The 22,671-nt window shown below is 35.3% G+C and overlaps 3 protein-coding genes and 2 pseudogenes across 5 annotated transcripts; all 5 read right to left on the reverse strand.

The window, feature by feature from the left end:
• Positions 1-4,053: 4,053 nt before the first annotated feature.
• On the reverse strand, positions 4,054-6,345 carry LOC106339241 (annotated as a pseudogene).
• Positions 6,346-8,276: 1,931 nt separating this feature from the next.
• On the reverse strand, positions 8,277-10,798 carry LOC106341812 (annotated as a pseudogene).
• A 1,720-nt stretch (positions 10,799-12,518) lies between these two features.
• LOC106341810 (cytochrome P450 76C4-like) lies at positions 12,519-15,101 on the reverse strand. The gene is made up of 3 exons (XM_013780538.1): positions 14,694-15,101; positions 13,843-14,365; positions 12,519-13,262 (listed from the first exon to the last, which is right to left on the reverse strand). The coding sequence occupies exons 1-3, from the start codon at positions 15,086-15,088 to the stop codon at positions 12,645-12,647; spliced, it is 1,536 nt and encodes a 511-aa protein (XP_013635992.1). The 5' UTR covers positions 15,089-15,101; the 3' UTR covers positions 12,519-12,644.
• Positions 15,102-16,934: 1,833 nt separating this feature from the next.
• Positions 16,935-20,007, reverse strand: LOC106341811 (cytochrome P450 76C2-like). Of its 2 annotated transcripts, XM_013780540.1 has the most exons (4): positions 19,426-20,007; positions 19,197-19,341; positions 17,872-18,394; positions 16,935-17,705 (listed from the first exon to the last, which is right to left on the reverse strand). In XM_013780540.1, the coding sequence occupies exons 1-4, from the start codon at positions 19,586-19,588 to the stop codon at positions 17,094-17,096; spliced, it is 1,443 nt and encodes a 480-aa protein (XP_013635994.1). In that variant the 5' UTR covers positions 19,589-20,007; the 3' UTR covers positions 16,935-17,093. The 2 variants fall into 2 exon arrangements, with proteins under 2 accessions (XP_013635994.1, XP_013635993.1); XM_013780539.1 differs by having other exon boundaries at positions 16,937-17,705; positions 19,197-19,588.
• Positions 19,490-22,382, reverse strand: LOC106341809 (cytochrome P450 76C1-like). 2 transcript variants are annotated; one of them, XM_013780537.1, is made up of 4 exons: positions 21,901-22,382; positions 21,273-21,798; positions 20,238-20,878; positions 19,490-19,508 (listed from the first exon to the last, which is right to left on the reverse strand). In XM_013780537.1, exons 1-3 carry the CDS (start codon positions 22,296-22,298, stop codon positions 20,261-20,263), a joined length of 1,542 nt encoding a protein of 513 aa, XP_013635991.1. In that variant the 5' UTR covers positions 22,299-22,382; the 3' UTR covers positions 19,490-19,508; positions 20,238-20,260. The 2 variants fall into 2 exon arrangements, with proteins under 2 accessions (XP_013635991.1, XP_013635990.1); XM_013780536.1 differs by lacking the exon at positions 19,490-19,508 and having other exon boundaries at positions 20,104-20,878.
• Between the last annotated feature and the right edge of the window lie 289 nt (positions 22,383-22,671).

Genomic DNA, 22,671 nt, shown 5'->3' on the forward strand with positions numbered 1-22,671 from the left:
AAGTTTCTATCGTGTCTGCCAAGCAAATTTCTTCAGCTCTCAGCAACACTAGAACAAGTTCTTGACCTAAACAACACAAGGTACGAAGATGTGGTAGGTCGCCTCAAAGCGTTTGAGGAGCGCTTGCGTGGAGAAGAGAGAATGAGAGGAGAGAAACTTGAAGATAATGGAAAGCTCCTCTACTCTGATCATGGAACCAAAGGCAGAGGACGAGGTTCCAACAGGGGTCGTGGGAACAGAGGAAGGGGGCGTGGTAGTAGCAACAGTGGTGATAAAAGCAAGGAGAAGAGAGATTACTCTCAAATTGAATGCTTCAATTGTCACAAAAAGGGACAGTTTGCCTCCGTATGTCCAGAAAAGAAAGAGGACCAAGAACTCAACAATACAGAGACTGAGACGTCAGATAAAGCTCTGTACATGCATGAGGTTGTATTCTTAAACGAAGGGAAGGTAATACCGAAGAAGCTTGAAGCAGACAATAAAGAAAAAGGGATGTGGTATCTAGACAATGACGCTAGTAATCACATGACAGGGGAGAGATCTTTCTTTACCGAACTTAACGAGAACGTAAAAGGGAAAGTCAAGTTTGGAGACGGATCGTATGTTGATATCAACGGGAGAGGCTCTATTCTCTTTGAAGCAAAGACGGGAGAACAACAACTTTTAAAGGATATCTACTACATACCTGAGCTCAAAAGTAATATATTGAGCTTAGGACAAGCCACGGAGCAAGGCTGCGACGTGAGGATGAGGGACAACTATCCCACTTTATGGGATCCTATTGGACGTCTACTGGTCAAAGTCTTAAGGTCACCTAACAGACTCTACAAAATCTCATTACAGGTTGGGAAACCAACATGCTTACTCACACGGTTAAAGGAAGAACCATGGAGATGGCACGCAAGACTTGGTCACATAAGTTTCAAGACGATCAAGACAATGGCAACAAAGGAGATGGTTTACGGTTTACCTGAGATCACAGAAGAAAAGAAGATATGTGACTCTTGTCTAGTCGGCAAGCAAACCCGATATCTCTTCCCCTCATCCACGACATATAGATCATCTAATGCATTGGAACTATTGCATGCTGACCTATGTGGACCGATAAGTCCGGCAACATTATCTCAAAACAGGTACATATTCGTCATTATTGATGATTGTACGAGATACATGTGGTCTATCTTACTCAAAGACAAAAGTGAAGCGTTTGAGAGATTTATAAGATATTCAAGGCTCTTGTGGAAAAGGAAGTTAACAAGAAGATAGTAACTCTCCGTACGGATAGAGGAGGGGAGTTTACATCAAACGAATTTCGAGATTTCTGCAACGTCAATAGTATTAAGAGACACTTGACAGCTCCGTATACTCCGCAACAGAACGGAGTTGTCGAAAGGAGAAACCGAACTCTAATGGAGATGACGCGAAGCATGTTAAAAGCCATGAAAGTACCTAACTACATGTGGGGAGAAGCTGTAAGGCACACAACATATTTGATCAACCGTGTTCCTACTCGTGCATTAAGGGATCAAACTCCATACGAAAGATTAAGAGGAAGAAAACCGAGCATTGAACACATACGTGTGTTTGGTTGCATTGCACATACTAAAGTGGATTCAGTTCATACAAGGAAACTAGATGACAGGTCGGTGACTTTGGTACACTTAGGCATTGAACCTGGTCCAAAAGCCTATCGCCTATACAACCCAAGTACGAGAAGGGCAGTTGTAAGTCGAGATGTCATATTCAATGAAGAAGCATGCTGGAACTGGAAGAAAGAGCATGAGCAAGAAGAGACAGAATCCGAAAACTTTAGCATGACTTGGGGTTCAAGTCTTGATGATGGTAATGGTTCTTATACTGTTGAAGCTCAACAATATGTTACCGAAGATGAAGAACCACATCAAGATGATAATGCGGAAACAGAGGAAACAGAGCCAAGCATTGAGACGGGTCCAAGAAGATCATCTCGACAAGTGAATACACCTAAGTACTTGAAGGATTATGTATTGATTGCCGAGATTGAAGGTGCTATGTTACTACTATCTATCGACGATGAGCCCTCGACATATCAAGAAGCAAAGAGATATACTCGTTGGATAAAAGCATGTAAGGAGGAGATAGAGTCAATCAACAAAAACAAGACATGGACCCTGGTCAGTAAGCCGCATGGATTCAAGGTCATTGGTCTTAAATGGATCTTTAAGGTAAAGAAGAATGCAGATGGTACTATCATCAAGTTTAAAGCAAGCCTTGTCGCAAAAGGATATGTGCAAGAACTTGGCATAGACTATGAAGAAGTCTTCGCACCTGTGGCAAGGATCGAGACGATAAGACTACTTATTAGTCTAGCTTCTGCTCATGGTTGGGAAATTCACCATCAAGATGTGAAAACAGCATTTTTGCATGGTGAACTAAATGAAGAAGTCTATGTGTCTCAACCGGAAGGGTTTGAAAAGAAGGGAGAAGAGCACAAAGTTTTCAAACTATCCAAAGCTCTATATGGGTTGAGACAAGCGCCCCGTGCTTGGAACACAAAGCTGGATCAAATTCTTAAAGGCCTCGGTCTTTCAAGATGTTCAAAGGAGTTCTCTGTTTACCGTAAGCAAGAAGGTAAACTAGTACTCATTGTTGCAACGTATGTTGATGATTTGTTCGTAACAGGGAGCTCTACGTCTGCTATTAAAGAGTTCAAAGAAGCAATGACTAAACAATTTGAGATGTCTGATCTCGGATTACTTACATACTATCTCGGCATAGAAGTTAAGCAAGGACCGAATGGTATAACTATAAGCCAAGAAGCATATGCAAGACGTGTCTTAGAAGAAGCGGGCATGGACAATTGTAATCAAACTCATATTCCGATGGAGTTTGGGTTACGAATGTCAAAGTCCTTGGAAGAAGCAGAAATCGACTCCACCCAGTATCGGAGAAGAATAGGATGCTTGAGGTATCTGGTGCATACAAGACCAGACATGGCATTCTCAGTTGGAATTCTAAGCAGGTATATGCAATCACCTCGAGAATCACATGGGAACGCATTGAAGCAGGTCTTAAGGTATCTAAAGGGAACTCTAAGCTATGGTTTGGAGTATAAGCGTGAAAGGAAGCAAAAACTAAGTGGATACAGTGATAGTAGTCACAACACAGACCCGAATGATGGAAAGAGCACAACAGGGTACATATTTTGTATTGGAGAAACGCCTATCAGCTGGTGCTCTCAGAAACAGGAAGTAGTAGCCTTGTCATCATGTGAGGCAGAATACATGGCAGCTACAGAAGCTACGAAACAAGCAATTTGGCTGCAAGAGCTTATGAGTGAGATAACCGGAAGTGAAGAAAAGAAGACAGTGATAAGGGTTGATAACAAATCGGCCATTTCCTTGACTAAAAACCCTGTCTTTCACCGAAGAAGTAAGCACATTCATAAGCGGTTTCATTTCATAAGGGAGTGCGTGGAACAAGGACTGATAGACATGGAGCATGTGCCCGGGACGAAGCAGAAAGCAGATATCCTAACTAAAGACTTAGCCAAGATCAATTTCAAGGAAATGAGAGACTTGATTCAAGTTCAAGAAAATGGCTTGAAGCTTAGAAGGGAGAATGTTGGATAAGCTTCAAGGAAAGCTTAGGAAACAAGTTATCCATAAAAAAGGAAAGATGAATAACAAAATCTATTAGATTTAGGATTAAAATAAAGTTAAGATAAGATTCCTAGATCATGATGTAATAGGACAAGTTAAGGGTCTTCTATTACCTATATATATAGAGATCTAATTGTAAGATAATTTCATAAGAAAAAAGAAGAAGAAAGTTAAGAAAGTTTAATAAGACAAAGAAAGAGTTTTATTACGTTTGCGTTCATACGATCATACCAAGTTCGGATCCTGTGACGTTACCTTAGCCATCTTATGAGAAGATATCTTGCAAATTACAACTGAGACAAAACGTCAGTAGATGAATTTTGTTTTCATTTAAATAAAAAAGGTCAATAGTTATATGGTTTTTGATTATCATTCATAAGATAAATAAGTTTTTATACTTTTTCAGTACATATCACAACTGTTTAACTACTGACGATTTTTTTTTAACCGGAACCGCAATTAACGGGTTGGCCTTGTGCAAAGTAATACCAAAGGTTTCATCCATGTCGACGGAGTTTGGAAGCTTCCAGTCAAAGGAGTAAAGAAGAGAAACAAGCATAAGAGATACCGTCTTCACAGCCAAAGGCATTCCCGGACAAATTCTTCGTCCGGCCCCAAACGGTGTAAGCTCATAGTCTCTACCTTTCACATCAGTCTCTTTCCCCAAAAACCTTTCTGGCTCGAATCGGGCCGGGTCCTCCCACACGTTAGGGTCTCGTCCTATGGCCCATACGTTCACCAAAACCTGAGCATTTTTAGGCATAAGGTATCCAAAAATCTCTACATCGGTCTCAGCTTTCCTTGGGAGGAGAAGAGGAACAGTTGGATGCAAACGGAAATTTTCTTTCACAACCGCTTGTAAATAAGGCATTTCTGAGATATCAGGCTCCTGAACCAACCCGTTTTGGCCTATCATATGTTCAATCTCGGCCTGAGCTTTCGCCAGCGTTTTAGGGTTAGTAAGTAACTCTGACATTGCCCATTCTAGGGTACTAGAGCTTGTCTCCGTGCCTGCTGTAAACATATCCTGACATATAATCACATATTAGTGAGCTAGGCATTTCATAAAAAAAAAATCATGCGCGTCCAACTCAAAACAAAGCTCTAAAAATATTTTATATCCATCTATGATTTACTGAAATCTAAAGATTAATATGTAATTATATATATATATATATATATATATGTATTTATTTCAGAACTAATTGACATTGGTTTCACTACCCTGGAAGTCTTGATTATGTGCAAGATAGTAGGACTTACCAAGAGAAGGTGTTCAATATCGTTATTGTCGAGTTCCGTTTCATCAAGAAGCGCATCCAAAAAATCGCTGTTGGAAACATCTTTTGTGTTATTCCGCAATTATTTTTCCAAAGTTTTAGTATCGATGAACCCTCGGAAAACCTTAAGCAAATTCTCTATACTGAACTTCATCTTCTTGGTATTACCTTGCAGATCAAGAAACCTAAGAAACGGGAAGAAGTTAGCAAGGTCTGGGCTCCCAGCAGCTTCCATGCCTCTAATAACTGAGTCATGAAATCCGTTGGATTTTTTGGAGCTGTAGCTACCGAGATCAACAGAGAAAAGAATGTTTGATATGATATTAAGAGTTGTGGTGAAAGATGCACGAGACATATGAACAACGTCTTCTCTCTCGCTGCTTTCATCCATGAACCTCACAAGCTCTTGCACCTTTTTCATCCGCAGAGCTTTACTGGCTTCAATACGTTGTGGCGAGAACAGGTGAGTCACCATTAGCTTTCTCAACAGTCCGAAACGAAACATAACAACAATTGATTACTGTCTTAGGGGTCTTTATTGTTGCGTTTCATGTTTAATGTTTGCATGATAATAAATTATCAGGTTAATTATTATGTTTACAAGAATCATTAATTTGCCTTTGCTAAAATGCTAACTAAGTACGGTTTCCTGCTTTAATGTAAAAAAAAACAATTTGAATTTTAATTGCCAATTAGGATACGGCAATTTCCCTAGTACAAACTAAGTATGTATAAAGAAAATATATTATTTAGCAAAGACAAAGCAGATATACTAGAAGTCTACAACTAAAAATTGTATGGTCATTAGTTTGCGTTCAAGACCTATAACTATAGTGTATTTTCTTAAAAATGTTAACGAAATAGTCTAACTCAAAGACAAGTACATGCATTTGATCAAAACCATCCAAAATTTTAGTAGCAAAACTCGATAGATAAAAACACTCACAAGAATTGATAGTACTTAGATTATACCTCCAACGAGCCGACGACGGATGAAGCCATCCAACGGAAACTTTGTCGTGATTGATGGACCGTATAGAGTTAGGAGCGTCACGACCAGACAAGGTTTGATCGTGTGTTTTCAGAACCTCTCTTGCAGCTTCTGGTGAAGTTACGATCACTGTGTTTAAACGTCCAAATTTTAGATGCATGATTGGTCCATATGTTCTCGAGAGGTCCGCAAATGCACGGTGTGTGAGTTTACCGACTTGGTGAATGTTACCTATGATCGGTAAACGTGGAGGTCCAGGAGGCAGCATAGCGGATCGGGTAGAGTTCCGTCGAAATCTTACCATGGTAAAGATAAAGAAACATGGTAGTATAAAGCAAAAGGGTAATAACAGGTTTTCTGAGACAATTTGCATCTTTGTTTTCTCAGTTGATAGAAACTGCACAAAGTTGTCTATATATATAATACTTTTAGTATCTACAGTTGGTAGTTTGACCAACGAAAATGGTATTAAATATATATATGAATTTTACAATGCTTATGAAGTAGGCAATATATTATTTTTGTAAACTAAGTAGGTAATATATTATACAAACTTTATTTGAATCATCTATTTAGGTATAAGTGTCGTTTTAGGTTTCGGCACACGGATTAAGGAAACAATTAATTTTGTACATTTTCTATAAAAAAAACACTATTACCTATACAGCTAACCATATTTCAACCAATAGAAAAATAAATTTTTCATAAAATTAATAAATTTTGCATAAAATTAATAAATCTTGCATTGAAAATCGAAAACGACACTTATTTTGTAACGAAAAAAATTCTCTAAAACGACAATTAATATGAAACGGAAAGAGTATTATATTATATGTGACATTTGGCCGTTGATTTTTTGGTTACGCGTCAGTTTTGCAACTCTTATTGATTAATAGCAGTTAATGCATTTGTTTGACCATGCATATGCATATCACAAGGTAATAAATTGTTTTGGACTATAAGGGGATTATTGGGCAAAAAATTCTTAAGGAATTATTAAATTTTGAAATTTCGTTGTTATTGGTTTGTGAATTTTTAAAATCTAAATAGAATCCATTGTTATTGGAAAAGTTTAGTTTTCATTGATTTTAAGATTTTATTAAAATCTATTGTTATTGGTAAATTTTCTTTATTTTTACTCATAGTACTCAACTTTGAGAATATCATCTATACCCATAAGTTTTTTGAAATCAATGTAATAAAATACACTCCTATACAAAAACTCAAATTGAAGATTGAAATAATATACAAATCACAACTTTAACATAATACAATTCACAACTTAAAAAAATAGAAAAAAATATTAAAAATTTAAAATAAAAATTGTAAAAATAGTTTTAAAAATCACTTTCGAATTTTTTAGAAAAACATTTCAAAAATAATAATTCAAATTTTTTTTACAAAAATTCAAATTTAAAGCATATATTTAGAAATTATATAAAAAATATTTTTTTTATTTATTATTTATATATCTATAAAGTAAAAAGTAGAAATTAAATTTTTTGGTCATTTTATTTTTTGAAATCTTTTTTGTGAGAAAAGCTTTTTTAAAATTGTTTAAGAATTGCCTTAATTGAAATGACTTTCTTTCCATTTTTTTTCTACCACCATTAATTTCTTACTTTAAAAGTTAATAACAATCAATAGAATTATATAAACAAGTAATAAAAATCTATATAAAAGTATTTAATAAAATTTGTTAAATCTAGTTAACTTGTAAAATCATCTCAACTATTAAAATCATCAAATTCCACAGAAATTCATGTTCCAATATAATGAATTTTCTTTTGTGTTAATATGGTTTTTTTAATATTTTTTTTGTCATCTTGTTAATATGGTATTAAACCCAAAAAATAGATACTCGAGGCGTTAAAACCTAGAAGTATTTTTTTTTTGTAACTTGGCTTAACCTAGAAGTATTTTGATCTTTACATTTTTGTTTACTTATATTTTTTGGCTCTAAAATTGACAGATAGTAAGTATAAATTTGTGTTACCATATATATGCTTGTATCTGTGAAGGTTTTCAACATAATTGTTTCTGGAAAATTAAAATATGATAACGTAGTTTTATGCTTAGCTGACTATAAGAAGCTTCATCACCAAGTTATGACAAGTTATAGCGTAGTGTCCACCGTAGAAACTTTCGTGGACGTTTTCTCTTCGTTTTGACCAACGAAGTACATACTGGTCACTGAGGTCCAAGATAACAGCGACACCACACCTAGGCTGTTTATCAAATAGGGACAGTCATCAGCGTTTTCATCTTCAGTTTGGTAATTAAGTTGTTGACGTTTTACTTTTTGAGTTGTGGTGGTCATATTTTTTTCTTTTTGAATATAATGGTGGTCATATTGGATTACAATACAAAAACAAACTATTAAATTTCTTAAATACATATAAACATTATTAACCAAAAACACTATTACAAATGTTTAGTTAGTGGCGATTCTTTTTAACCGGAACCGCATTTAAAGAGTTGGCCTTGTGCAAACTAATACCAAAGGTTTCATCCATGTCGATGGTGTTTGGAAGCTTCCAGTTAAAGGAGTAAAGAAGAGAAACAAGCATAAGAGATACCATCTTCACAGCCAAAGGCAATCCCGGACAAATTCTTCTCCCAGCCCCAAACGGTGTTAACTCATAATCTTTACCTTTCACATCAGTTTCTTTCCCCAAAAACCTCTCTGGCTCGAACTGGGCCGGGTTCTCCCACACGTCCGGGTCTCGTCTTATGGCCCATACGTTCACCAAAACCTGAGCATTTTTAGGCACAATGTATCCAAAAATCTCTACATCTGTTTCGGCTTTTCGCGGAAGAAGAAGAGGAACAGGTGGGTGCAAACGGAGAGTTTCTTTCAAAACCGCTTGTAAATATGGAAACTCTGAAATATTAGGCTCTTGAACCAACCCATCTTGGCCTATCATACGTTCGATCTCGGCCTGAGCTTTGGCCATCGTTATAGGGTTAGCAAGTAACTCTGCCATTGCCCATTCTAGGGTACTAGAGCTTGTGTCCGTGCCTGCTACAAACATATCCTGACATATACTCACATATTAGTGATCTCTACATTTAAGACATCTAAAAAAATTATGCGAATCCAACTCAAAACTTTCCTCTAAAATGTTTGAACTTAATGAAAGCATCATACTTGACATATCCATCTATGATTTGTTGAAATACTATAAATCAATAAATTTTTATCACATTAAAAAATTAATACTCTCTCCGTTTCTTAAAGATACATATTCTAGAAAAAAAATTTGTTTCTAAAAAATTCATTTTTTACATTTTCAATGCATGTTTTATTAACTAATTGTAAATTTCAAAAATCTTAATTGTACTAATTAATTTTTTATTGGCTTAAAATTGTGGAAAGAAGATAAACACAAAAAATTATGCAAATTTACTGTGTTTTATTAAAATGTGTGAAAAAACTAGAATATGAATTTTTTAGGAAGAGATGGAGTATATTGATATCGATTCACTATCCTAAAAACTTGATTATATGAATGTTGGTAGGACTTACCAAGAGAAGGTGTTCAATATCATTATTGTCCGGTTCTGCTTCATCAAGAAGCGCATCCAAAAAATCGCTAGTGGAAGCTTCTTTTGGATTTTTCCTCAATGATTTTTCCGCTGTTTTAGTATCGATGAACCCTCAGAAAACCTTAAACAACTTCCCTGTACACAACGTCATCTTCTTGCTAGTACCTTGCAGATCAAGGGTCCCAAGAAATGGGAAGAAGTTAGCTAGGTCTGGGCTCCCAGCAGCTTCCATGACTCCAATAATTGAGTCATGAAATCCATTGGATTTTCCCGAGCCATAGCTACTGATATCAACCGAGAATAGAATGTTCGATATGATATTAAGAGTTGCGATGAAAGATGCTCGAGAAATATCAACAGTTCTTCTCTCTTGCTGCCTTCATCCATGAACTTCACAAGCTCTTGTACCTTTTTTATACGCAGAGCTTTAGTGGCTTCAATACGCTGCGGCGAGAACAGGTGAGTCACCGACAGTTTTCTCAATAGTCTGAAACAAAACATAAAAACAATTTGATTACTGTCTTAGGGTCTTTGTTGCGTTTGATTTTAATGTTTACATATTAATCTCTCCGTTTTATACATATACATGTTCTGGAAAATTTTGTTTCAAGTTTTATATGTATTTTAATAGATTGTAAACTTCTAAATCGTATTTATTAGGTATTCTATTGGTTTAAAATTTTAGGAAATAACTAATTACATAAATGAAAGATTTATAATCAACACTTAATATTTTTGTTTCTAAACCTCAAAACATAAGGAGACTGAGAGTTAAAACTTCTATCTTCTTAAATGTAAATAAATAATCTAACTACTAAAAGCCAACGAAAAATACAACTATATATGCATTTGATCGAAACAATTAATCTTTATTAGCCAACTTGAGAAAAAAATAAGCAAAAACCTACATAGAAAATAATCAATAGTAAAAAGTACCTCCAACGAGCGGACGACGGATGAATCCACGCGACGGAAACTTTGTGGTGATTGATGGATCGTACCGCGTTAGGAGACATACGGCCAGACAAGATGTGGTCGTGTGTTCTTAGAACCTCTCTTGCAGCTTCTGATGAAGTTATTATCACTGTGTTTAAACGTCCAAACTTTAGTCGCATAATTGGTCCATATGTTCTCGAGAGGTCTGAGAATGAACGGTGAGGGAGTTTGCCGACTTGGTGAATGTTAACCGTGGAGGTCCAGGCGGTAGCATGGCGGATCCGGTAGAGTTCCATTGGATTCTTACCGTGATAAAGATAAAGAAACATGATAGGATAAGGCAAAAGGGCAAGAACAGATTTTCTGAGACAAGTTCCATCTTTGTTTTCTCAGTTGATAGAAACAACAAAAAGCAATATAGATATATCTCTCTTTTTTTTGTGAATTAAAGATATATCATATTTCTACTTTCTACTGTTGGTAGTTGACCACCGAAATGGATATTATATTATACATCAGCTACTGAGGTACAGCAACGAAAATAAGTTAATGAATTTTGTTAGAAAACTATATGTATCTTATTACTAAATTACAGTATGTGGCATTTGGGTGATTAATGGGTGCATGTTAGTTTTGTAATTCTTATTAAATTAATAGAGTAGCAGTTAGCTATTTGTGCCACCATGCGTATCTCGACCTAATCAATTAATGAGGCATCAAATCCCAAGGAATCCAATGAATATGATTTTTACATTTTTGTGTACTTTCTTATATTTTATTGATTTTTAAATCAACAGATACTTTTCATTTAACAGCATATTTTTATTTTATCATAAATTATTAAACTAGGTGTATTAACCAAGAGTTTAAAGTAATTTGTATTTTTTACCATCAAGGTTATTTGTATCAAAAAGGTAAATCACTGTTATTTAAATATAAATTTCAAAAGAATAAATCCACTGCTATTTAAATTTAAAATTTAAAAAATCATTTGAAATTTAATGTTATTAAACTTGATATTTCATAAAGTACTCTAAAATTTACTTTTTATTGAAAATATTTTAAATTTTGATTTTCATAAGTTTTTCATTGGTTTCAAATTATTTGGATAGTGTTTTTAGCTATGAAAAAAATTCAAAGTTTTAAATGAAGCTTTAGAGTGTTTTAACAAAAATCATAGTAGATTTATCAATTCATCTAAAAATTCAATAAAATTAGTTCACTTCCATTTCTTGATTAAATACATCACCTATATTTTTCCAATTAACAGTTTTAATTACATTATAAAACTGGATTTTATTTAGTTGAATTAATTTTAACTAGTTAAAAACTGTGTGGTTAACAATATACCGGGTAAAATCATAGTCTATGGATAATTAAATTTATAACTATCGGTTAATATGGAAAAAAAAGTTTGTTACTTTCAATTCGGAAAAAAATAAATTTACAATTTTCGGCTCATATAAATCTAACACTAGGATATGATAGTTCCAATAGTGAAATAGATCGTGAAATATATTGAACAAACTTCTTTCATCATGATGACAATTTTTTTTTTGAAATTTTTTAAGATACATTAAATAAGAGAATCCTCCATGGCTGAATCATGGCGTAGTGTCCATGTTACTCTAGGCAAAGGAATGGATTTTCAATTAAAAGGCGATAGTGAGCAATTACAACAGATCTATAAAGATCTGCAAAGCTACCGGACGGACAGTGCAACCGTTGTAATTGCATAATGACGAAGAATTATATATTTGTCCTCGTATTACTTACACTCAAGTACTCAACTATACTAAAACTAAATCTGATACTCTAATTTAGTTACGGGGATAAATGTTTAGTGTAGTGTAAATTATATTAGTTGAAGATCAACATCTTCCTCGGAGGGGGGCCTAGGTAAGACTAAAGTGAACGACGCCGTTTTGGAGCTTTCAGTAACCTGAATGGAGAATAAAAAGAAAGCACCACTGGTGCGTAACACAAAGGCAATTCTGAGTTCTTCGTCGCACACCAAACTTTAATGTGTGGACATTTGAGTCTATCAGATTATTTTACATGAATTTTGGTTTTGACTATATGAATTTTGGTTGTGGCTTACAGTGTTCTATTACATCGAACCCCATTTTTGTAAGGTTTCTATAATTTGAAATTATTTTTTAATTTAACTTATAGTGTGCCATGAATAGCATGATTTCTGAAATTATTACAAGTACTAAACAAGAGAAAATATAGCAATAGTAACGGTCAACTAATGACGCGTTTCTTGACAGGCACAGCATGTAAGGCATTGGTCTTATGCAATGTGAGGCCGAAGCTCTCGTCCATATCCAAGTCCTCAGAAGCCACGCCGTTTGGAAGCTTCCAGTCAAATGAATAGAGAAGGGAAGCAAGCATGAGATGCACTGTCTTCACAGCCAAAGGCAATCCAGGACAAATTCGTCGTCCAGCCCCAAACGGTGTAAGCTCATAGTCTCTGCCTTTCACATCAGTATCTTTCCCCAAAAATCTTTCTGGTTCGAACCGGTTCGGATTCTCCCACGTACTCGGGTCTCGTCCTACAGCCCACACATTCACCAGAACTTGAGTGTCTTTAGGCACAAGAAATCCAAGAATCTCCACATCTGTTTCTGCTTTTCGTGGGAGGAGAAGCGGAGCAGGTGGATGGAGACGGAAAGTTTCTTTAACTACAGCTTGTAAATATGGAAGTTGTGAGATATCAGACTCTTGGACGACACCATTTTGGCCTATCACACTGTCGATCTCGTCTTGAACTTTTGTCATTGCTTTTGGGTTTTGGAGTAGTTCTGCCATTGCCCATTCCACGGTACTAGAGTTTGTGTCTGTGCCGGCTGAAAATAGGTCCTGACAGATAGATGCACATACTATACATAGTTAAATTCAGATATACTAAAACTGCAATTGCCTACACAATTATAAGAATAAATTGGTGGAATTTGATATATTGTAAAAGAATTTCGATTTTAAGTGAAGATTAGTGGGATACCAATTCCACTTATTCTGCTAAACCGAATGACTGAATTTGCAAAGATATTTTTTATAAAAAAAATCATTGTTTCTCTACTATTTAGTAGATGAATCAGTTTCTAAACAAAAGTATTCCTCTTTCATCGTTGATTCTTTATTCCACTTATTTGTTCCACTAATTCCTATCAATAACCTTTTTTTTTGCTCCAAGCTAATATAGATTTCAGTCATTCTAAATTTTCGTTTCATTGAAATTTTTAATAAAATTACTTCGGCATACATAACTCCATTAGGAAACTGATGTGTTTGAATATGAAGCTTGATTAAAAGAAATAGCATCTCCAAACCAATTTGGCACCAAGATGATTTATCTTGAGTGTGGATTATGATTATATATCCGAATCTTTTGTAATGTTCATTCATGTGACCATATCATGCAAAATAAGAGAAGACTTACGAGAAGAAGGTGTTCAATCTGATTAATGTTTAGCTCAGCTTCATCTCCTTGGTTGAGATCAATAAGCGCATCCAGAAAATCCTTGCTCGAAACATCTTTATTCTCCATCTGCAATGAGTTTCCCTTGATTCGATCATCGTACAATCCTCTGAAAGCCCTAAACAACCTCTCCGAGCAGTCCTTGACCTTCTTTCTAGTACCTTGCACGTCAAGAAATCTCATAAATGGGAAAAAATTAGCAAGGTCTGTATTTCCTACAGATTCCATGACACCAATCACCATGTCCTGGAAGTCACTGGACTTCCTGGAGTCGTAATTACCGAGGTCGGTTGAAAACAAAATATTCGAAATAATATTGAGGGCTGTGACGAAGGATGCACGAGAAATGTCAACAGCTTCTTCTCTATCACTGCATTCACTCACGAAGTTGATGAGTTCTTGCACCTTATTCATCCGTAGAGCTTGGGTGGCCTCGATACGCTGTGGTGAGAACAGATGCGTAACTGATATTTTTCTCAACAGCCTGAAAAATATAACATGATTTTTTTAATCAAACACACAAATCTATTGGTTCTGTTAAAAACGGAAAACGAATATGATATTTTGGTAATGGCCATATAGCTCAGTTGGTAAAGCATATGACAAATAAAAAGACTACAATTAGGAAAAGAAAAAAAAAAAACTTAGCGCGGTTACCTCAAACCACTTAGACCGATGTTTCATCAGTCCTAGCTACTGGATTTGAGTTCAAGTCTAGTGCTACGTTTTATTAGGAGAACGATTTTACAATATTTGGATTTTATCGACAGTCTTATCTAGTTGATAGATAAGAAAAAAAAACAATGAGTTACCTCCAAAGAGGAGACGACGGATGAAGCCAAGCGACGGAAAAAGAATGATGATCAATGGATCGTACGGCTTCATTCCAGTAGCGGCCAGACAAGATTTGGTCGTGCGTTCGTAGAACCTCTCTTGCAGCGTTTGGTGAAGCCATAACAACTGTGTTTAGACATCCAAGCTTAATACTCATTACTGTTCCATATGTTTTCGAGAGGTGTGCAAATGAGCGGTGTGGGTTCTTTCCAACAAGGTGCATGTTTCCGATGATGGGTAACCTGGGAGGGCCTGGAGGCAGCGTTGCGGCACCACGAGAGCTCCTTCGGGATCTGACGGTGGTGAAGATAAGGAAACATGATAAGATAAAGCAAAAGAAAAGAAGCAGAGCTTGTCCTGAGATGATGTCCATATGTGTGTTCTTAAGGGATAATAAAACTACACAAAATAACTAATATATATAGACTTATTCTTGGGGTTGGGGTGAACCTCTAAATTCACCAAACCAATAGTATTGTGTTATTTCTATTCGATATCTTTTAAAAAGGAAAACAAAATATTGTCAAATTATATTATCTTTTTAAAATTAAAAGGTAAAAAGAAATAAATAAAAAATAGTAGTAATTACAAAAAAAAAATATTTTTAACGCCGTCAGCAAAACATTAAACCCTAAATACTAATCTCTAAACCCCAAATCCTAAACCCTAAACTCTTGGGTAAACCCTAAACTGTAGGATAAATCTTAAACTCTATGATAAATCTTAAACTCTAAATCAAAATCACTAAACGCTAAAACACTCAAGGGTTTAGGGTTTGTTTTTATTTAGAGTTTAGTATTTATCCAAGCGTTTAGGGTTTACCCAAGGGTTTAGAGTTTATCCAAGGGTTTAGGATTTACCCAAAGGTTTAGGTTTACCGAAGGGTTTAGGGTTTAAGGATTAGGATTTAGGGTTTAATGTTTTGCTGACGACGTTAAAAAGATTTTTTTAATTCTTTTTTCTGTAACTGCTATTTGTTTTTTTATTTTTTTATTTTAAAAATATAATATAACTTGAAAATATTTTGTTTCCGTTTTTAAAAGATATCGATTTGAAATAATAAAATTCTATTGGTTGGTGAAAGTTCACCCTAGAAGGTGAACTCAAGAATAACTATATATACATATTATATCTTGGACATCATCTCAAGAGAGTTCTGTATCATTTTATCATGTTTCCTTATCTAAAGTCGACAAAAACAAGGAAAATTTATATTTATTTATTTTGAAAGTCCCAAATCCACCTAACGTCGATAAGCTCCAAATTCTTGCTAGTGGACGTCACTTGTCAATGAGAATTAAAAAGTCGAAAACAAATAACAAAAAATCATTTGCGACCAAGGATCCATCACACACTAGATACGTACACGTACCGACGTAAACAGTCGTTAAGATATTGTATATAGTTGTTTGAGCTAAAGTCCAAAGCATAAAACAAAATTTATTTACTGTATATATATTGTGCAAGGTAACACCAAAACCTTGGTCCATTTCTAGGACCCTGCTGTTATTATGTTCTTATCTTCGCTGTTGCTAATAATATACCCAGTTGAAACCAAACGACAAATCGATTCATTCATATGTCATAAGCAGGAAATCTCATATATTGGATAGACAAAGACATGTGGAAATGAAGATACTTACGCGGAAGAAAAATAATTTTATGAGTTTCAAAAGAACTTCTTGTCCTTATCTTCAAAATGTCACTGCACCGTCCAAATTATTGATATTTTTCTCCTTTGGTTCTAATTGGTTTCCCAAACATTTCTCATTGCTACCGTTCCTTTAAAGAAACTCAAACTCTAATCATAGTGTCAAAGTAGATAAAGATTTCTCATTAATATGAAGATTTAGTCAAAGATAAGTAGGTTATGAATTGATGGGAGAAACTAGTGTATATGTATGTGCATTAAGAAACAAAAATGGTGTAGAAAAAAGCCATTAATCGATTATGAAAATTCACTTACAATGCAGTGATTCTACGGTTTGCGTCAAGACAATTCTTTCAGTCCTTTTGATCCAATTATAGAGGAATGGGAATGATGATGCTTTCTTTTGAGTTAAATAAATTTGACTTTATTCCAAAAAAGAAAAAAAATCACTGATAGGCCTTGAAATATAAGAGCATGATTAACCGTAGTTCTTAATTTGGAGTTCTTAACTCATGATTTGATATTTTTTTTGTTTTTTTACACTTTTCGGCTAAAAACCAGTTCTTATATCTCTTATTTAAAAGACAGTTCTTAACTTTTTTTAGTTAAAAGATAAAAACTCCATCCTAAGAATCCGGGTTAATCATTTTCTTAACCCCACAAGGTCAAACTTATTCAGTTCGTGAAACTTTATTCATATAAAAGAAATATATACTACAATGGCTAATTAAAGGCGTTTCCTGACGGGAACGGCATGTAACGGATTGGTCTTATGCAATGTGAGACCAAAGGTCTCGTCCATGTCCAAGTCCTCCGAAGTGACGCCGTTTGGAAGCTTCCAGTCAAAAGAATAGAGAAGCGAAGCAAGCATGAGAGGCACTATCTTCACAGCCAAAGGCAATCCTGGACAGATTCTTCTTCCGGCTCCAAACGGTGTCAGCTCATAATCTCTACCTCTAACATCAGTCTCTTTACCTAAAAACCTTTCTGGCTCAAACCGGGTTGGATTTTCCCACACGCTTGGATCTCGTCCTATAGCCCACACGTTCACCAAAACTTGAGTGTCTTTAGGCACCATGAACCCTAGAACCCCCACATCTGATTCTGCTTTTCGTGGGACGAGTAAGGGAGCAGCTGGATGTAACCGGAAAACTTCCTTCACAACTGCTTGTAGATACGGCAGTTCAGAGATATCAGACTCTTCGACAAACCCTTTTTGACCAAGCACACGATTGATCTCAGCTTGAGCTTTAGCCATTGTTTTAGGGCTTCGAAGTAACTCTGACATTGCCCATTCCACGGTACTAGAGTTTGTGTCCGTGCCCGCTCCAAACAGGTCCTGAAATATAAATACAAATGATATATTATTTTTGTAAAAATATATATATATATACTCCTATTGCCTTGTTTAGGCGTATTAGTAGAGCCCCTCACGCATTTTTTGTCTGCTTCATTTTAAATCTCGAATCATATGATTCTAGCGTATGCAATATGGTAAGACTTACCAAGAGAAGGTGTACAAAGTCGTTAGTGTTGAGCTCTACTTCATCTTCTTTTGTGAGGTCGAGAAGCGCATCCACGAAATCGTTGGTGGATACATTTTCACGGTCATTCCTTAATGATCTTTTTGCTATTTTTGCATCGATGAACCCACTGAAAACCCTAAACAACTTTTCTGAGGCAACCTTCATAGCCTTCCTATTACCTTGCATGTCAAGAAACCCCAAAAATGGAAAGTAGTTAGCAGCGTCTGGATTTCCGATAGCTTCCATGACACCGATCACCGCGTCCTGAAACTCATTGGACTTCTTCAAGTCGTAGCTACCGAGATCGACAGAAAACAGAATGTTGGATATGATATTAAGAGCTGTGATGAATGATACACGAGAAATATCAACAGGTTCATCTCTCTCGCTGCTTTCATTCATGAAGTTCACAAGTTCCTTCACTTTGTTCAACCTCAAGGCTTTTGTGGCTTCGATACGCTGCGGAGAGAACAGTAGAGTTACCGATAGTTTCCTCAGCAGCCTTAGGAAACAACAACAACAAAAAAACAGAGACAACCACTTATTAGACAACTGCTTTTGGATTAATATTACGTAATCGCATAAAATGCAGAATTGAATCGCATGTTTTATTAGATGTACAGATTCGACGTATATTCAGAGAATAGTAAGTTTTATTGTATTTTAGTTATTAAACTTAATCGCCGAATGACTTAACTGGCGTAGAACTCTGTGATTGTTATAATGATACAAAATTTATTACTCCCTCCGTTTTTTAATATAATTCTGTTTTAGAATTGTACGCATAAATTAATAAAATCATTAATTTTTTATATTTTCTAAACAAAAACATCATTAATTATTTATCTAACCACAAATCAACCAATAATAAAATAGAATGTATATTATCATTGTCATATAACATTAAATGTTAATAAATTTTACATAGAAAATCGAAAACGTCGTATAATTTAGAATATAAATTTTTTTCTAAAACGACTTATATTAAAAAACGGAGGGAGTAGTTATTAGGAAAGTTATTACCATGATAAATTTAGAGTAGTTTCTCCAGGTTATTCATTAGATTTTAATCTAATTTATACAAATTCATTATTTGTCTAGCAAATTTCTTACAACATAATAGAATAAGAAATCTTACTTATACATTTGTTCAAAAAAAAAAAACTTACTTATACACAAATATAATAATTTTCTTAATAACTACAAAAAAAATATTCTAGGGGTAATTCTGGATTTCTCCTAACAAAATTGACATATTTTTAAGAAAATCAAAAACTGATAAATAAAGTTGATATTAATTATACCTCCAACGAGCCGACGGAGGGAGCCAGACAACGGAAACCTCGTGGTGATTGATGGAACGTATCGAGTTAGTGGAGCTGCGCCAAGACAAGACTTGGTCATGTGTTCTTAAAACTTCTCTTGCAGCTTCTGGCGAAGTTATGATTACTGTGTTTAAGCTTCCAAACTTAAGACTCATTACTGGTCCATAAGTTTTTGAGAGGTTGGCAAATGAATGGTGTGGGTTTTTACCGACAAGGTGAATGTTTCCGATGATAGGTAGTCGTGGAGGTCCAGGAGCCGTTGCTGCGGCCTCAAAAGATTTCCTTCTTGATCTTGTTGTACAGATGATAAGAAAACATGATAAGATAAAGCAAAAGAGGAGGAACAGAGCTTGTCCTAAGATGAACTCCATCCTTTTTTCTCAAACGATATTTTTCTTGAAATGAAACATCATGCTTCTAACCATTTAATTATATATTAGTGTGCAACAAGCAAATATTTCTACAAACTCTGTATTTATGGTCCAAATCCATCGTTTCGGTGAGGGCATCTGACATTTGTCACCATATGTCAAAACCCGTCATTTTTGAAAAAATCAAACTACTGGCGACCAATCACAAGAGATACGTATATACCTAAAACTTGGCTCATTGTAAACGGTCGTGTTTTAAAAGAGCAAAAAGTTTGACCTAAACAACTCAATCTCTAAGGCGATGCACTTCTTTGCTAATCACAATACACATCTCAATTTTATTTGCCTCTAACATGTACCTTTATTCTACTTTATAACAATGTTTGAGATAACAATAATTACTTTTTATGAATATTCTCTGAAAATAATGATATGGTTCATATGGATCACGTAGCCAAGGGAAGAAAATCATACAATAGAGTAGTTGAGATTTCGAGAGAAAAAAACAGTTTGAATGTTTATAGATAAGTTTATTTATCTAATGAATGGAAGTTGTGTTTCAAAAAAAAGAGTAGTTGAGATTATTTGTGTTTATTTAAAATCATAAGGTCCAAAATTATTCGATTTGTGAAACTATATTCGTACTTACGAAACACACGTGTACCACAATGGCTAATTAATGGGCCGCTTCATGATGGCAATGGCGTGTAACGGGTTGGTCTTATGCAATGTGAGACCAAATGTCTCGTCCATGTCCAAGTCCTCAGGATTGATGCCGTTTGGAAGCTTCCAGTCAAAGGAATAAAGAAGAGAAGCAAGCATGAGATTCACAGTCTTCACAGCCAGAGGCAATCCCGGACAAATTCTCCGTCCGCCTCCAAACGGTGTAAGTTCATAATCTCTACCTTTAACATCAGTCTGTTTACCCAAAAACCTTTCTGGCTCGAACCGGGTTGGATTCTCCCACACGCTCGGGTCTCGTCCTATGGCCCACACGTTCACTAAAACTTGAGTGTCTTTAGGCACCATGAACCCTAGAATCTCTACATCCGATTCTGCTTTTCTAGGGACGAGTAGTGGAGCAGGTGGATGTAACCGGAAAGTTTCCTTCACAACCGCTTGTAAATATGGAAATTCTGATATATCAGACTCTTGAACAATACCATTTTGGCCTATCACATGATCCATCTCAGCCTGAGCCTTCTTCATCGTTTTAGGGTTACTAAGTAACTCTGCCATTGCCCACTCTACGGTACTAGAGCTTGTATCCGTGCCTGCCGTGAACAGGTCCTGAGACATGAGTACATGATCCATTATTGTCTAAATTTATAGTTCTGTCCCTTTTATCATCATCCCTATGACCAGAGCCGGCTTAACATCAGGATAGATCCTTGGACAAAAAAAAATTAATCCCCTATTATTATAAATATTCAATATTTTAATTATATTTTAAAATAAATTATCTATTTTATATTTTTTGGTTAAAATATTTTATATTAATACATTAATAACACTATTTAAATTTAAATCTAATACATATATGTTAATAAAGGAATAAACCAAAAAAAAATATTTTTGAAACTAAATGAGTTTATTAAATTCTATAAAATCAATATTTAAATAACACAAAAGCTAAAACATCAATCATTTAAATTAAACGGAATATGCAATAGGTAAGACTTACAGAGAGAAAGTGTTCGATATCATTAGTGTTGAGCTCTGCTTCATCTCCTTCGGTAAGATGGAGAAGCGCATCCACAAAATCACCGTCCGTGACATCTTTAGGGTTATTCAACAATGCTTTTTCTGCTATTTTAGCATCGATGAACCCACGGAAAACCCTAAACAATCTCTCTATATTGTCTTTCATCTTTTTGCTATTACCTTGAAGATCAAGAAACCGCAGAAATGGAAAGTAGTTAGCAGCATCTGGATTTCCAATAGCTTCCATGACACCAATCACCGTGTCTTGAAACCCATTCAACTTTTTCAATGGATCATAGCTACCTAGATCGACCGAAAACAGGATATTCGAAATGATATTAAGAGTTGTGGTGAATAATGCATGAGAAATGTCGACAGCTTTTTCTCTCTCGCTGCTTTCACTCATAAAGCTTATAAGATCTTTCACTTTATTCATCCTCAAAGCTTTGGTGGCTTCCATACGCTGCGGTGAGAAGAGCATAGTCGCTGACAGTTTTCTTAATAGTCTAAAAACAAGACATAAACATATATAGACAAGATAACCACCCATTAGTCAACTAAAACCATAGAAAATGAATAATTAAAATGGAAAGTGATATTAACTATACCTCCAACGAAGAGAGGATGAAGGAGCCCAGACAAGGGAAAGCTCTTGGTGATTGATGGAATTTATCGAGTTATTAGAGCCACGGTTAGACAAGACTTGGTCGTGTGTTCTTAAGACTTCTCTTGCAGCTTCTGGTGAAGTTATGACCACTGTGTTCAAAAATCCAAGCTTAAGACTCATGACTGGTCCATATGTTTTTGAGAGGTCCGCAAAAGAGCGGTGCGGATCCTTTCCGACAAGGTTAATGTTTCCGATTATGGGAAGCCGTGGAGGCCCTGGAGGCGTCGCGGCTGCTGTAAGAGATTTCCTTCGTCTGGATCTTGTGGTGGAGATGATAAAGAAACATGATAAGACAAAGCAACCTAAGAGGAGCAGAGTTTTTCCTAACATGATGTCCATTTATTTTTTTCAACTGATATTTTCGTTGAAATGAAACATCAAGCTTCAAGGCATTTAATTAAATATATTAGTGTAAATAACAAACGTGGTCGATAAAGAAAAAAAATACATAAATTTTAGAAAGATCAATCAATGTTTATGTATGGTCCAAAATCATCGTTCCGGTGGTTAGATCCGAATTGATACAAGTGGGACTCCTCTTGTCGTAAAATGTCAAAAAGATTAAATTGCGAGTAAATCAACTTTGTTTGGTACTCCGCAAACCAGCACGTTTTATACATGTGTGTTTTTGCACTACTAGCTTAATTTTGATATCATTTTTGCGAACGTCGTACAAGAATACAAACAAGAGACATTCAACATGACATTATTG

Source organism: Brassica oleracea, chromosome C4 (assembly GCF_000695525.1).
Source record: "Brassica oleracea var. oleracea cultivar TO1000 chromosome C4, BOL, whole genome shotgun sequence".
Taxonomy (NCBI): Eukaryota; Viridiplantae; Streptophyta; class Magnoliopsida; order Brassicales; family Brassicaceae; genus Brassica; species Brassica oleracea.

What these genes read in the sequence shown, in the direction of transcription:
- LOC106341810 (XM_013780538.1), bottom strand. Translation starts at nt 15,088, where the DNA reads ATGGACATCATCTCAGGACAAGCTCTGCTTCTTTTCTTTTGCTTTATC. An exon ending in CCGTCGTCTCCTCTTTGGAG is followed by an intron (nt 14,366 to 14,693) that starts GTAACTCATTGT and finishes TATATTTTTCAG; the next exon opens with GCTGTTGAGAAAAATATCAG. An exon ending in AGATTGAACACCTTCTTCTC is followed by an intron (nt 13,263 to 13,842) that starts GTAAGTCTTCTC and finishes TCTATCTGTCAG; the next exon opens with GACCTATTTTCAGCCGGCAC.
- LOC106341811 (XM_013780539.1), bottom strand. Translation starts at nt 19,588, where the DNA reads ATGGAGTTCATCTTAGGACAAGCTCTGTTCCTCCTCTTTTGCTTTATC. An exon ending in CCTCCGTCGGCTCGTTGGAG is followed by an intron (nt 18,395 to 19,196) that starts GTATAATTAATA and finishes TTGTTTCCTAAG; the next exon opens with GCTGCTGAGGAAACTATCGG. An exon ending in ACTTTGTACACCTTCTCTTG is followed by an intron (nt 17,706 to 17,871) that starts GTAAGTCTTACC and finishes TTTATATTTCAG; the next exon opens with GACCTGTTTGGAGCGGGCAC.
- LOC106341809 (XM_013780537.1), bottom strand. Translation starts at nt 22,298, where the DNA reads ATGGACATCATGTTAGGAAAAACTCTGCTCCTCTTAGGTTGCTTTGTC. An exon ending in TCATCCTCTCTTCGTTGGAG is followed by an intron (nt 21,799 to 21,900) that starts GTATAGTTAATA and finishes TCTTGTTTTTAG; the next exon opens with ACTATTAAGAAAACTGTCAG. An exon ending in ATATCGAACACTTTCTCTCT is followed by an intron (nt 20,879 to 21,272) that starts GTAAGTCTTACC and finishes CTCATGTCTCAG; the next exon opens with GACCTGTTCACGGCAGGCAC.